At 34.8% G+C, this 14,743-nt stretch overlaps 1 protein-coding gene across 1 annotated transcript in view; it reads right to left on the reverse strand.

The window, feature by feature from the left end:
• LOC311618709 (disintegrin and metalloproteinase domain-containing protein 2-like) overlaps nt 1–14,743 on the reverse strand; it is a gene marked incomplete at its 3' end in the record, with an annotated part of 63,602 nt that overhangs the window by 18,375 nt on the left and 30,484 nt on the right. Inside the window, exons 12-15 of the mRNA XM_084876260.1 lie at nt 11,812–11,992; nt 9,285–9,383; nt 8,921–9,170; nt 4,747–4,852 (exon numbers count right to left, since the gene is read on the reverse strand). Coding sequence (XP_084732386.1) covers nt 4,747–4,852; nt 8,921–9,170; nt 9,285–9,383; nt 11,812–11,992 — 636 coding nt within the window. The remainder of the gene's footprint in view (nt 1–4,746; nt 4,853–8,920; nt 9,171–9,284; nt 9,384–11,811; nt 11,993–14,743) is intronic.

The following is a 14,743-nucleotide window of genomic DNA, read 5'->3' on the forward strand; positions in this document are numbered from 1 at the left end:
AAAAAAAAATGGGCAAAGGACCTAAATAGACACTTTTTGAAAGAGTACATAAAGAAAGCCAAAAGACATATATAAACATGCTCAGAGTCACTAATGATCCAAGAGATGCAAATTAAAATGACAATGAGGCACCATCATACACCTGTCAGAATGGCTATTTTTAACAAATCAACAAATGAGAAGTGCTGGTAAGAAGGTGGAGAAAAAGGAACCCTCATGCATTGGGGGTGGAAATACAGACTGGTACAGTCACTGTGAAAAACATTTCCTCAAAAAATTAAAAATAGTACTCACTTTTGACCCAGTAATCTCATTTCTAGGAATATAACCCAAGAAATCAGAAACAGCTATCAGAAATAATCTATGTACCCCTATGTTCATAGCAGCACAATTCACCATAGCTAAGATTTGGAAACAGCCCATCAGCAGAAGAGTGGATTAGAAAACTATGGTACATCTACACAATAGAATACTACATCACTATATAAAAGAAAGAACTCTTACCATTTGCAACAGCATGGGTGGACATGAAGAGCAATATGATAAGTGAAATAAGCCAGTCGGAGAAAGATGATATTACATGATCTCACTCACTTGTGGAATATAATGAACATAAACTGATGAACAAAAATGAGTCCACGCCTCCACTCAGGGATACAAAGTTTCAATTATAGAAGATAAATCCCAAGAAAAATGGTGACAGCCATGGATCTGGAGAGAGAGGGCTAGGGTTGCCCCCATGCCAAGCTTTCCACCTGCCCTTGCCACCCTAGGCCTCCACTCCAGGCTACAAAGTTTCAATTATAGATGTAAATAAACTCCAAGAGAAATGACTGCTGCCATAGAGCAAGCAGAAGGCTTGGCTTCCCTCTAGGCTACAAAGTTTCAATTATAGAATAAATCCCAGATACCAGGGCCTCTGCTTGGGGGGTGGGGAGGAGCAGGACGGGAATGGCTGGCCTGCAAACCACCACAGGCCCCTCACCCAGGTCATCCCACGCCCCAAGGGAACCCCCATCCTGATCCAGGACACCCTTCAGGGCAAACCAGCTGGCTGGCCCCCACCCATGCACCAGGCCTCTATCCTATCTAATAAAAGAGTAATATGTAGATCGATCATCACTCCAACACACAAGATCAAGATAGTAAAAGATTCTGCCCCCATGTGGACACAAGATGGCCACAACAAGATGGCCCGCAGTGGAGGACAGTTGGGAGGGACCAGGCCTGCAAGGGAGGGCAATTGGGGGCAATCCAGCCTGCAGGGGAGGGCAGTTAGGGGTGATCAGCTCAGCAGAGGAGGGAAGTTGGGGGCAGACAGGCTGGTAGGGGAGCAGTTAGACATCAATCAGGCTGGCATGGGAGTGGTTAGGGGGTGATCAGGCTGGCAGGCAGAAGCCATTAGGGGCAATCCAGAAGGCAGGCAGGTGAGTAGTTGGGAGCCAGCTGTCCTAGATTGTGAGAGTGGTCCCAGATTGGAGAGGGTGCAGGCTGGGCTGAGGGAAACGCCCCCCCCCCCCCCAATTCATGCATGAATTTCATGCATTGGGCCTCTAGTATGTAATATTTTCAACAATAAAAAATTTAAATTAAAAAAAACGTGATTCCACCTTGGCCATGGGTTATGTTGTTTCGGGGGCACTGTCACCCAAACCTGGTTTACTGTCGAGCTGAGGTGACTGCAGATGCCCTTGGAGCCATGGCACTGCCCCAGGAACAGGCAGCCAGGGAGAAACTGCACTGCGGGAGGTTGGCTCCAGGTCCTGTCTGGCCTATCTCATTCAGTCTTGCCCCATTGGCCACCTTCTAATTAATTTCCTTTAAATGTGCAGAAATCTGTGCATTGGGCCACTAGTTTTATATAATGGAAAAAAAAAAAAGCACAAAAAAACTAGAACAACAAACTATTTACATCCATTACTTATATTTATCTAAACTCCTAAATAAAGCTAAATTTAACATCTCTTTACCTTTTAATTGAGTACTTTTAAAATTAAGAGTTCAAGGATCAAAGTGATACTAATAAACAAAGTACACAAATTATATACTGTAGAGCTATCCCGATGTCCATTATTTAAAATATTTGCAGTATTGTAACAAAATGGATATCATCAAAATTATGTCTAATGGATTACTGTCCATATCTGCTTGTGGCACATGTTATACCATAAATTTTTTATTTAGTCCATGAGTTCTGTTTGAGGTCATAAAGTCTACCACACATCCATTGCTATTTCAGAGGAGTCAACAAATTCTCCTGCACTAGAGAGACTAATCCCAGCCCAACTATATACCATGTTCTCTAAATAACGTTCTACTTGGCGTAAAATCTTAGCAATAGTAAAAATATAGATATGTTAGAACAGCTTTTCAGGGTGGGAGGACCAATTTTCTGTGACCTGATTTTTTGCCTTTTTTTGCAAAAGAGGAAAATTTAAGAGAGACGAGTAGCCCCTGGCATTCAGGTGAAGTCCTGATATCACAGCAAGGCCTTGGGTTTGATACAAGCTAAGTTGCACTCATTGCTAGACCACGGTATTTACCTGTTAAACACAGGCCAGTATAAGAATATCAACTTTAGGTAAAGCCATTCAGTGACTATGTAGATCAAGAAATAAAAAGTCCACACCATAAATCATCTCTGAACATAGGAAGACAAGAAATAAACATTATCGAAGCAACAAAATTACCAAACATCCCTCTCATCCATCCAATATGAGTGACTATTGTTTTATTACCAACTAGAGGCCCAGTGCATGTATTCATACACCAGTGGAGTGTCTTGGCCTGGCCTGTGGGTATTGGGCCAAAACTAGCTCTCCAACATCCCCCAAAGGGGACCAGATTGCGAGAGGGCAGTTCTCAGGTGACACAACTTGGAATCGGGCTCCCTCCTCTCTGGTTTCAGGTGCGTCACCTGAGAGCTGCTGCTGCCAAGTCACTAAACTCTGCAGCTGTAGTGTTGCGCATCTCCCCCCTGGTGGTCAGTGTGCGTCATAGCTACTGGTTGAAGCATCTGGTCCCTGGTGGACATTGCGCGTCCTATCTACCAGTTGGATGGTCAGATGGTCGCTTAGTCTTTTATGTATATAGATTACAGCTTTAGCTTCACTCTCTAGTCTTCCTTCTTCACATATAATTTATTAAGATATCTGATCACAGAATCACTTTCACTTCCTAAAAACATCCAATTCAGAGCATTGATCCACTTCCTGAATTCCTACTAAAAATTACTTTAACACAAGCTTAAGTCCTATAATAAGTCTCTAAAACTCTGGAGCTAAGATGTTTCACAGTTTCCCATAGTGTAAAGTCTCACTGACTGGAAGCTGTAAGAAACTAAACTTGTTCAGTTGCAGGTGTAACACAGAACTTAAGAATAATTTATACAGTTAAGAAGTAGGTTGACGTTGGTTCGAGTTAGGGTAGAATTCTAATCTAACACATACACACACACACACACATACATACACTGAAAGCTTTGGACTATAATCAGAGAGGGATAAATTGAATGTGATAATTGAGCCATAAGAATGGAAACTCCATATGAGACATTTTGGATTGTGGCTTAAAAAAAATCCACGAAAACATATTAAATCTTCTTAGTTTGAAAAACCAAAAGGCAGAATTAGAGGATGGGCCTAATGTCAATTTGGTGACTGAAAATTAAAAGGAACTGAGCACTAAGATGTCTATATGAACTTCACCCTAAATCCATTCTGACCATTGACTGAATTAAGCATGTACAATGAACACTCTAGGGAATTATTAAAGTGCATCTTAAAGATAAATAAAGAATATTATTTTCAGCTGCTGCTCATAAAAAATATATTATTTATGAGTCTAGCTGTGTTCAATCCCTTCCATATCAAAATTCTACAGCCTTCTGAAATGCATAAAAATAGCCCAATGTTTCATTGTATATTATTCATAATATTCATTATAAAATAAAATAAATGCTAGGCATATAAAAAATTAAAATGACCCAGATACGGCAATTAGCAGAGAAGCACTTTGTAGCAACTACTATATAAATTACCAGGGAGTTAAAGGAAAACATAGTCATATTAGTTAGAAGGTTTTCTTTAGTCAGTATATACTTTAGCAATTATAAAACACACTTCTGTATATTCTGGATTTGAGTATATGGAAAATCAATTTATAAATGTACTAAGATGTACTTTGTGGTGTGCATACCATATGTCAGTCCCATTTTAAGTGCTTTTCATAGACTACTGAAACTCCCCACTGGCACCCAGACCAATAATGTTAGTGAAATTAATATTTACATTTTATATCCAACATCATTCAAGTAGATAAGTTGTATGGTTAAGGATTTGAAACCATGGTGTCTAGCTGTGCAGCACATGTTCTTGAGCACATGTTCTTAAACACAGTGCTTTACTACTTCCTGGGTAGAAAAATGCATATGTTGTTTTCATTTCATTATTATAAGAATGGTTATCCTTTGTAAAATGAAAGTGACAGCATGAAAAAATCAGTCAATCTAACTAATGCATAATTAATTAATCTATGTGTAAATTAAACAGCCTATGGGAAAATACAAAGGGTAATTTGGATACATGAGAAACGGAAGCACAGACATTCTGTATTTCAAATAATTCTAATTTGATTAAATGAAGTCTTATAGCCAGGCGAAATTTTTATTACACATAACCTTATGAGGTGGTATTTTCAAATTTAAGGCAAAAATAAAGTTTCTTGGATAGATTTTTCAAAGCATACTTTTGTTCACACTTCTTGTATCCTGAAGCGTCTGCACCACAGTTGCCAGATCTATCAGCCATAGAATTAAGGTATTTATAACATTCGGGAGGACCCGCAGGTAAAACTGAAAAGGAAAAGTATGGTTAGTAACATTGAACTTATATTGATTTTTAAAAAATGAACAAATGAATTTAGCATTTTAAAATAGTTTACAATGTATATTGCACAAAATAATGTTATACTATAAATTGAAAATAAAAGCTAGGTTTAAGATCACACAAAACTACTTCAATGAAGTATTTTGAAGTTAAAAGCATTCTTATTATTCAAATACCTTAGATATAAACCCTGCATTCAGTTTATTTTTTTTATTTTTAGTAAGTTTAGAAATACATGTCTGTAAGAAGTCTAAAGAATATCTTATTAGTCAATAATTTGTGTTTGCATAAATATCTTTTCAAGTCAAGCCAGTCAACTTATATCTTTGGTTTTTATCATTATTTCTTCGGACCAAAAAGTATTGGAGCCACAATTAACTAAATTAGGAAAGAAACATGATTTAAAATCAATAACCTAGCATTCCATCTTAAAATAAGGAAAAAAATCTAAACATAAAGCAAACAGAAGGAAATAAATAATAAATATTATAGCAGAAGTAATGAAACAGAGAATAGACAAATGATAGAAAAAATCAATAAAACAAATAGTTTATTTGAAAAAATCAACCACATTGATAAATTTTAATTATTAACAGAAAATTTCCCACAAAAAATGTCTGAGTACAAACTTTTTCACTAGTGAATTCCATAAAATTTTCAAACTAATAGAGTGCATCAAGACCCTTCCAAAAATTATAGATAGGAAATACTTCAATGAATCATTCAATGAGACTTGATAGTAAAACAACCCAAAGATATTTCAAGAAAAATTTGAGAATATTCCTCATGAATGTAAACATAAAAATCCTCAAGAAATCTACAGATTAATAACCCTCATGAATATGAATTTTAAAAAGACAACAAAATACTTATAAACTGAATTAGAGAGCATATTAAAAACATTATAAATACCAAGTGAAATTTATTTCTGAAACGAAAGGATGGTTCAAAATACAAAAATAAATATGTCAATTAGTCATGTAACAAAATAGGAGAATGAAAGAGAAAAAAACCCTCCACATTATCATGTTATTTGATGCAAAAAAAGCATTTGACAAAATTTGTACCCATTAATTATAAAAAAATATTTTGGAAGTAGGAGGAGAGTACTAAATATATATAATAAAGGCCATTTAAAAAAAACCAAAAAACAAAAAAAACACACAGTTGAAATAATAGTCAATGGTGAATGACTGAAAGTTTTTCCTCTATGATAAGGAACAAGAAAAGTATATCAGCTTTCATCCTTCTATTCATCACAGTAATAGAAGGCCTGATTGTTAGGCCAACGGTAACTAAAAGAAACAATATACATCTAAACTGGAATAAAATAAGTAAAAGTATGTGTTCATAGATGTGATATATATATCCCCAAAGTTACACACAGACAAACACACACACACACACACACACACACACACACACACACACATCTGTTAGAATTAATTACTTCAGCTCAGTTTTAGGATACAAAATTAACACATAAATATCAGTTGCATTTTACCTCTATATATTAGCAATGAAAAATCCCCAAAGAAAGACAAATAATTCAATTAAAAAACAAGCAAAGGAACTAAAGATACATTTTTCCAAAGAGGACATATAGATGGTCAAGAGACATATGAAAAAATGCTTAAGATCACTAATCATCAGAGACACGCAAATTAAAATCACCTCATGCCTGTTAGAATGGCTATCTTTCACATATCAATAAACAAAAAGTGTTGGGGAGTATGAGGAGAAAAGGGAACCCCTGTGCACTGTTGATGGGAATGCAAACTGATGAAGCCATTGTGGAAAAAAGTATGGAGTTTCTTTTAAAAATTAAAAAAATGGAACTGCTTTTTTACCCAGTGATCTCACTTCTGGGAAATGTATCTTAAGAAACCCAAAACTCTAATTCAAAAGACTGTATGAAACTCCATGTTCATCGTAGTGGTATTTACAATAGCCAAGATCTGAAAATAGCCTAAGTCCACTTCATTAGTTGAGTGGATGAAAAGTGGTATGTTTACACAATGGAATACCACTCAGCTGTAAAATAATTAAAAATAGGAAATCTTACCTTTTGCAATGGCATGAATGGACATGGAGATTAATTATGGTAAGTGAAAAAAGCCAGTCAGAAAATGACAATAAATACCGTATGATCTGCTTATATGTAGAATCTAGGGAACACAATAAACTAACAAACAAAATAGAAACAGATTCTTGGATACCAAGAACAGACTGATAACTGTCAGAGGGGAGGTGGGTTAGGGACTGGATGAAACAAGGTGAAGGGATTAAGAAAAAAACACACAAACATATAGTATAGGGAAAGCCGAGGAGGAGAGGGTGCAGAGTGGATGGAGTCAATGGGGAAAAATGTGGGACATTTGCAAAACTTTCAAAAATAAAGATAAGTAAATAAAAAAATTCTATCTGGTGATGGCCAGGGGGAAAGAGGTAGGTAGAGGTGGGCAGAAGGAGGTTAGACATGAAAAGAGCATTTGCTTTAGACAGTGGGTGCATAATGCAGTGTATCGAGTTGTACTCTTGAAACCTGTATAGTTTTTTATAAAGCCTGTATAGTTTTGTGAATCAATGCCACTCTAATAAATTCAATTAAAAGTCTACTTAAAAGATGTTTTTTAAAGTTGTGACACTAAATGTAGTTATAATGATTTGACTTTGGTTTATGAGCACACAATGCAATATACAAATCATGTATCATGAAACTGTATACTTAAATCCTTATTAACCAATTGTACCCTAATAAATTTCATTAAAAATAAAATAAAAATTTTAAAATATGTTATTAATGTAAAATTGTACATGTGTCAAACATACAAGCACATTCCTTCCCCTCAGACTCTTCAAATCTTAGGCAACCATTAATCTACTTTCTGTATTTATACATTTGCCTATTATGCATATTAATATAGATGAAATCAGAATTTGTGGTCCTTTGTGACTGGCTTCATTAGCTTGCCATAAATTTTCAAAATTTATCTATTTTTAACAAATATCAGCACTTTGTTAGATTAATATTTTATTGCGTAGTAATATTCCACATTTGCTTTACTCATTCATCAGTTGATGGACATTTGAGTTATTTCTACATTTTGATTATTATAATGGTGCAATGAATATTTGTATACAAGGTTTTATGGGAACATGTATATTCAATTCTTTTAGGTATATAATAGAAATCGAATAGCTCTACTTAACATTTTAAGGAAATGCCAAACTATTTTCTAATGCTGCTACACCATTTTTATATTCCCACCAGCAATGCATAAAAGTTCTGATTGTGCAAATCAAAACTACAATAAGATATCACCTCAAATCTGCTAGAATAGCTATTATCAACAAGACAGACAAAGTGTTGGAAAAAGGAGCCCTTATTCACTGCTGGTGTGGATGTAAACTGGTACAACCATTAATGAAAACAGTATGGTGGTTTCCGAAAACACTGAAAATAGAGTTACTATACAACTCAACAATCCCTCTTCTGGGTACCTACCAAAAAAATAAAAACATTAATTCACTAAGCTATGTGCATCTCTATGTTCATTGTGGCATTATTCACAGTCACCAAGACATGGAGACATTCGAGGTGTCCTGTGATAGAGGATTAGATAAAGAAAATGTGGTACATATATACTGCTATTACTCAGCCATAAGAAGAGACAAAATACTACTGTCATTTGTAACAACATGGATGTACCTTGAGACTGTTATGTTAAGTGCAATAAGTCAGAAAAAGCTAAGAATAGTATGATTTCACTCATATGAGTAATATAAAACTGAAACTCATGGACATAAACACCAGTGTGGTAGTTGCCAGAGTAAAAGGGGTCCTAATATATAATGACAGGAGAAGATTTGACTTTTTGGGTGTTAGGCACACAGTGCAATATATAAATTTTATAACATAGAAATCCACACCTAAAACCTGTATAATCATATTAACCAATGTCATCCCAATAAATTTAATTAAAAAATTACATTTAAAAAAATCACAATTATATATCAACACCTATTTTTTTTTCTTTCAGTTTTCAGAAAAATGCATATACAGGAAGTAAAATTATAACAAATACCTTTACCAAATGATTCTAAACATTGTGCTGACAGACTCTTACACTGTCCCCCTACGCAGAGCCATTTATCATCTTCACATGGATGACCATCCTGAACATAAAGGTCCTCTTGACATTCCCCAGATGATCCGTTGCAATATTCAGTGAGATCACATTCATTTACGGGAGTCTTACATGTAGTTCCTTTTGGTGAAAACTGATGGTGTGAGGTAAATTGTAGTGAATAGAGCAGAATGTAAACATATAGATATTATAAAGAATGATAACTTTACTTATATAGGTAATACCAAAAATTTAAGAAAACACTTACTTTACACCTGTCACAGCATGGTCCCTTTAAACATTCGGCATCGGTTTTTAGTTGACATGTGGTACTTTCACAGCAATTTTCTTGGATTTCGTTACACTCCTGAAAGGCAAAACAAATGCTCTTAAATATCTTTCAACTTTCATTTACATTGGATGCATATTTTAATGATGTAAACATCATATAATACTAGTATATATTATATATACTATAGACAGATGCTTAACATACATGTTGGCAAACAAACAAAAAAATAAACCCACTTATTTACTCACTAGAGGCCTAGTGCATGAAATTCATGCCTGGGGGTGTGTGTTCATCAGCCCAGCCTACACCCTCTCCAATCTGGGAAATCCCTCTCACAATCCAGGACTGCTGGTTCCCAACTGCTCACCTGCCTGCCTTCCTGATTGCCCACTATTGCCTGCCAGCTTGATCTCCCCCTAACCACTCCATGCCAGCCTGATTGATGTCTAACTGCTCCCCTGCCAGCCTGTTTGCCCCTAACAGCCCTCCCCTGCATGCTTGGGTCTCCCCCAACTTCCCTTCCCTGTAGGCCTGGTCACCCCAACTGTCTTCCCCTGCTAGCCTGATCGCCCACAACTGCCCTCCCTTGCAGGCCTTGTCCCTCCCAACTTTCCTCCCTGCTGGCCATCTTGTGGTGGCCATCTTGTGTCCACATGGGGGCAGCCATCTTTGACCACATGGGGGCAGCCATCTTGTGTGTTGGAGTGATGGTCAACTTGCATATTACTCTTTTATTAGATGGGATGCTTGTTAATAGAAATTGATTAGTTATCTACAATGTGCTAGACTGTATGTGTTTTTTTATCCGTAGAGTAGGTTTGACTATATTGGTGGTAGGGTTTTCTGAAATCCTGGAGGCTACCAAAGCCAGCCTTCAGGAGCTCTCTGGCTCTTATAGAAAGAAATTGTTAAATTCAAGACATGAAATGAAAGTTACAACTTAATTTCCTTATGATTAGTTCTTACTCATCCTTTATGAATCTACTGTATTGTAATAAGTTGATAATTTTTATGAGCTATTCATAATTTATTTTACTTTGAATTCTCTAAATATGAAGACCTAGAAAATGATGTTTTTTAACATGACAAATTATCAACTTTATATCACTCATTCATATTTCATGATGCCTTCTATTTTATGCTATAATTCATCCATGCCCAGTTATTCTGTTGTGTTTTTTTTTTATCCTTCAAACTTATGTGACCTTTATTGTTTTTGTTGTTGTTGAAAATATTATAGCTGTCCTCCATTTACCTCTCCTTCCACCCACTCCATCCAAATCCTCCTTCCCTTCCCTGTTGCCCTAACCATGTTGTTGTCTGTGTCCATGGCTATGCTTATATATTTTTTAGGGAATTTATTACCATGATTCTGTATTTTTATTAATTTATTATTAGGTTTAATAAAATCAGTATATAAAAAAGTAGGAAGCTGAAGAGATGATACATTCATACACACACATACACACATACAATTTTTAAAATTCCCAAGGATTTTAAAATGATAAAATGATTGATTGGGCCAAAAATTTCAGTAAGTTACAAAAAATAAATCATAGATTTCAGTGATCTTAACATGACTCATAGTATGATGCTTAGTAGGGCACATTAATTTGCAGTGTTTTCCAGAACTATTCTGCCTAATCTGTATCATTGCTATTACTATGTACATGGGATTCTGGTGAGTTAAGCTATACAACAGGATTTTTTTTTATATATATTTAAGAAATCCAAAAGATACTGCTGTTAATTTTTATTTAAAATGTCAAGGTGTTTCCTTTTATATCCAAACAAGGAAAAACTGGTGGCTGCTGTGGAATAATTTCTTAAAAACATATCCTAAACCAATTATCTAAAAACACTTTTTCATACTGAGTTGAGTACACATGAATGACCTTAGCTATTATGGTATGGAGCATTGAATTCCATTTAGATTTTCTTGACTCGCTCATGCCCATACTACTCTCTCACTGTGAGTCTCACAATTTCTCTCTCCCTCATTGCATTCCTTTTCTTTTATTCTCTTACCACCTCCCTCTGATACAGCAGCTTTTTGTAAAATTTCTATGAGTATGAAAACCAGCTTTTATGGATTATGTATGGTCAAAATCTTTTTGAGTTGAATATTGACCTGGATTAAAATACTCAAAACCAGAAATATGCCTCCTATGTTTTCTTTCTCAAACTTTTATATCTTTCTGAATGGCAGATTTTAGGTTCAGAAAAAATACAAGAAAAATACACAAGAGGGGCAGTTTAAACTTGGGTCAACACAACTATAGGATTAATGACATTGAAAATCACTCATACAGGTACTATAAAAACACTAAATCTGTACATGAATATATAAGTGCCTTCACTAGTTTATTAAAAGCCCTTTATGCTTTCTTAAGGATTTTGCAGAAAAGTGAGTGCAATAAATTATGAGAAGTAACAGTGTAACACTATAAAATTAAATATTTGTATGCAATTCTGGTATGCATGCTTTCAAATTAATACCTACATCTGCAGTTCCACAGTCACATGCTTCTGATTCTTCCACTTGTTTATTACCACAAACTGCAGCTTTATATGATGGATCTAAACGTGGATGATTTCGAAGACACTGGGATTTGGGCTTTGAAATAAAATGTGCCAAATCTTCCATGCTGCAGTTACTAAAGATCTTCACACCACTGGAATGACTAAAAATACATTAAACTTCAAATTTTTATACAAGCATTTTATCAATCAACTGCCTACCCTGGGAATAAAGCTATTTAACATTCCACCACAGAAATCAATACTCAGTTTTGTTAGTGTCAACTATGCAAAAATGAACAGTAAATATTTTTAGTAGGAATAAATAATCAATAAAATTTTGTTGGATCTTACATTAGTTATTTATGACACCATTTTCTCTTGCTTCTCCTATCTAACAGAGTGATCCATCTCTTTCATTTTTGCTTCCTTTTCTTTTCTTGACTTCTAAATATTGTAATACCCTTTTATTGACAAAAGAGATTGGGTTTCTCCACTTCTTCATATTTATTCATAGACAATCTTTTCAGTTCTAGGTTTTAAATAACCCCGGAACCTAACTACTCAGATATTTGTTTTCCTATCTCCAACTAACCACCTAACTCCAGAGTCCCATACCCAATTCCTTATTCAGTATTTACACAGAGATACCTTTCTAAGCACACATCTAGCATACCACCCATTGCTACTCTTTGTTCCCTTAGTGACATTGATTTTTCTTCAAAATATTTATAAAAAAACAAGAATATTAATTATTTATTGATTAATTACCTTGTCCTACTAGCTTTTTACCTCTAGATAAAAGGCATTTTCTTTTTCTTAAATATATTTATATTGATTTTAGATAGAGGAAGGTATTGGTAGAGAGGTAGAAACCTCTATCTAAGAGAGAGACACATAATCAATAGGCTGCCTCCTGCACGCCCCATACTGGGGATCCAGCCTGTAACCCAGGCTTGTGCCTTGACCAGGAATCAAACCAAGACCTGGTTCATGGGCTGATACTCAACTACTCAGTTATGCTGGCCAGGTGGGAAAATACATTTTCAATTTTTTTGTTTACTAGCACAAAACTAAGAGCTCAATATTCACTAAAAAAAAAAAAAAAAAAAAAAAAAAAAAAAGAAGAAGAAGAAGAAAAAAAGAAAGAAATGAAATGAACGAGTGCATGGTTAAAACTGTTGTATAGTAGATTTATTTTGGGTTGCAGTTTCACTATAATTTTAATTATTTTGAAAATATTAACAAGTAAAAATATTATAATCTAATATGAAGTTATTGGTTTTTAGAGCCATAGACTCAAACTATAGTCATTCAGATTATTACAGGAACATGCCATTTCCATGAGGATTACAAATTAGGGAGTTTCGAACAAGCTACCAGTTTTGATATTTTTTGTTATTGTCACATTCTGTTTGTACATGCCCTTCAGTTATATTAACCATAATGAATGAATTTATTATTGCATTTCCAAGAATTCAGATGAATTTTATCTAAGTACCAGAAATCAAAAGGAGAGAAAGCAATAGAAATTTAATATTACCAAGAATCAGGAAAGGCAAGGTATGTTTGCTATGTGTGAACTGATCCATAGGGGATATATTTTTTGGTGACTTAATTTTCATTAGAAAAAAAATATCAATAATAATTATATAGAATTGGATAATTTCTCTTCAACTTGAATCTTTGAACAGATTTTCTGGATATTCCTATTCCCTATTATCTCATATTTTCTTGATAATAGAACCTCTGGTATTCAGTTCAGTATATAACTCCCTTGCATGAATGACTTCATTTTTTAGCTTCTTGAAAAGTTAGGAGCGAGATTATATAAAGGTTAAGTAATTGGTTTAAAGTGAAGCTATAAGTTTAACTTTTAGGAAGTAATGATGATAAGCATGCTTCTAAGTGACCCTTTATTCTTTTGGTGACTATAAACTTAGTTAATTTAATGCTGTAGTTAAAGCTTCCATCATGAGTTATGACACTATCTTGGAAATGAAAGCCACTATGCAGAAATCAGTGTGAAATGTTACACACATTTAAGCATGTTTTTATTCCAACTAACATACTGAGAGGCCATGTTCTTAAAACAAGACAGCTTTTTTTTTTTTTTTTTTTCTCTAGCAGCCAGTTTTAGGGAATCCCCATTTGACCATTTGTGTGAAATGATTGACAAATATTGGTGCAATAGATGGATGTGCCATGGGGATTTACCTAGAATCCCTTTTTGTGTTATTTACTTGCACTATCTTGATTTTTTTTTTAGCTTGTTCCAAAATAGACTGTTTTTGGTCATCAGGTAGATCCATATGCCTACTTGATATTATAATTCTGTGGATCTGAATAAATACAAATTATGATGAAAATATTCAACTTCAGTAACATAATAACAGTGTTTTCTGCATGCATGCTAAACTCTACAAGGGTCCAGCGGCCCTCCAGGAGTTGAAATAGTACTCTGGGGGTTTGCACTACAAATATTTGATACTTGTCAGAGATTCCACATAAAAACCTTAATCTACCAGGAATATCTTTAGTTTTTATTGTACCTTAATGGACATACATTCCAAAGAATAAGACAATGCCCTCTCTGTATATCATCTCCTGCCAAAAGTATCCTTGTTGCCATAAGATCACTTATTAATCCAGTTCAACAATCATTTCATAACAGTTTACTATAGCCACTTGGGGGATAATTATTCTTATATGGGTTCCTCCCAAATCAGAGCCTGAGATAAAAACTTGAATGAAGTACCTCTAGGAAATGATTGTGGAAGCATGAGTGAGGGAATGGGGAAAGTGAGGTATTATCAAGTTTGTTTCTGTAAGACATCTGAAAAGCAGAAAATGCCTCCAAAATTGCCCATCAGAAAAATATGAGGCTGGCTCTAGTCACTAATTGGATAATGGAT

This window comes from Pipistrellus hanaki (assembly GCF_964339955.1).
Source record: "Pipistrellus hanaki genome assembly, chromosome: 3".
NCBI classification, from domain to species: domain Eukaryota; kingdom Metazoa; phylum Chordata; class Mammalia; order Chiroptera; family Vespertilionidae; genus Pipistrellus; species Pipistrellus hanaki.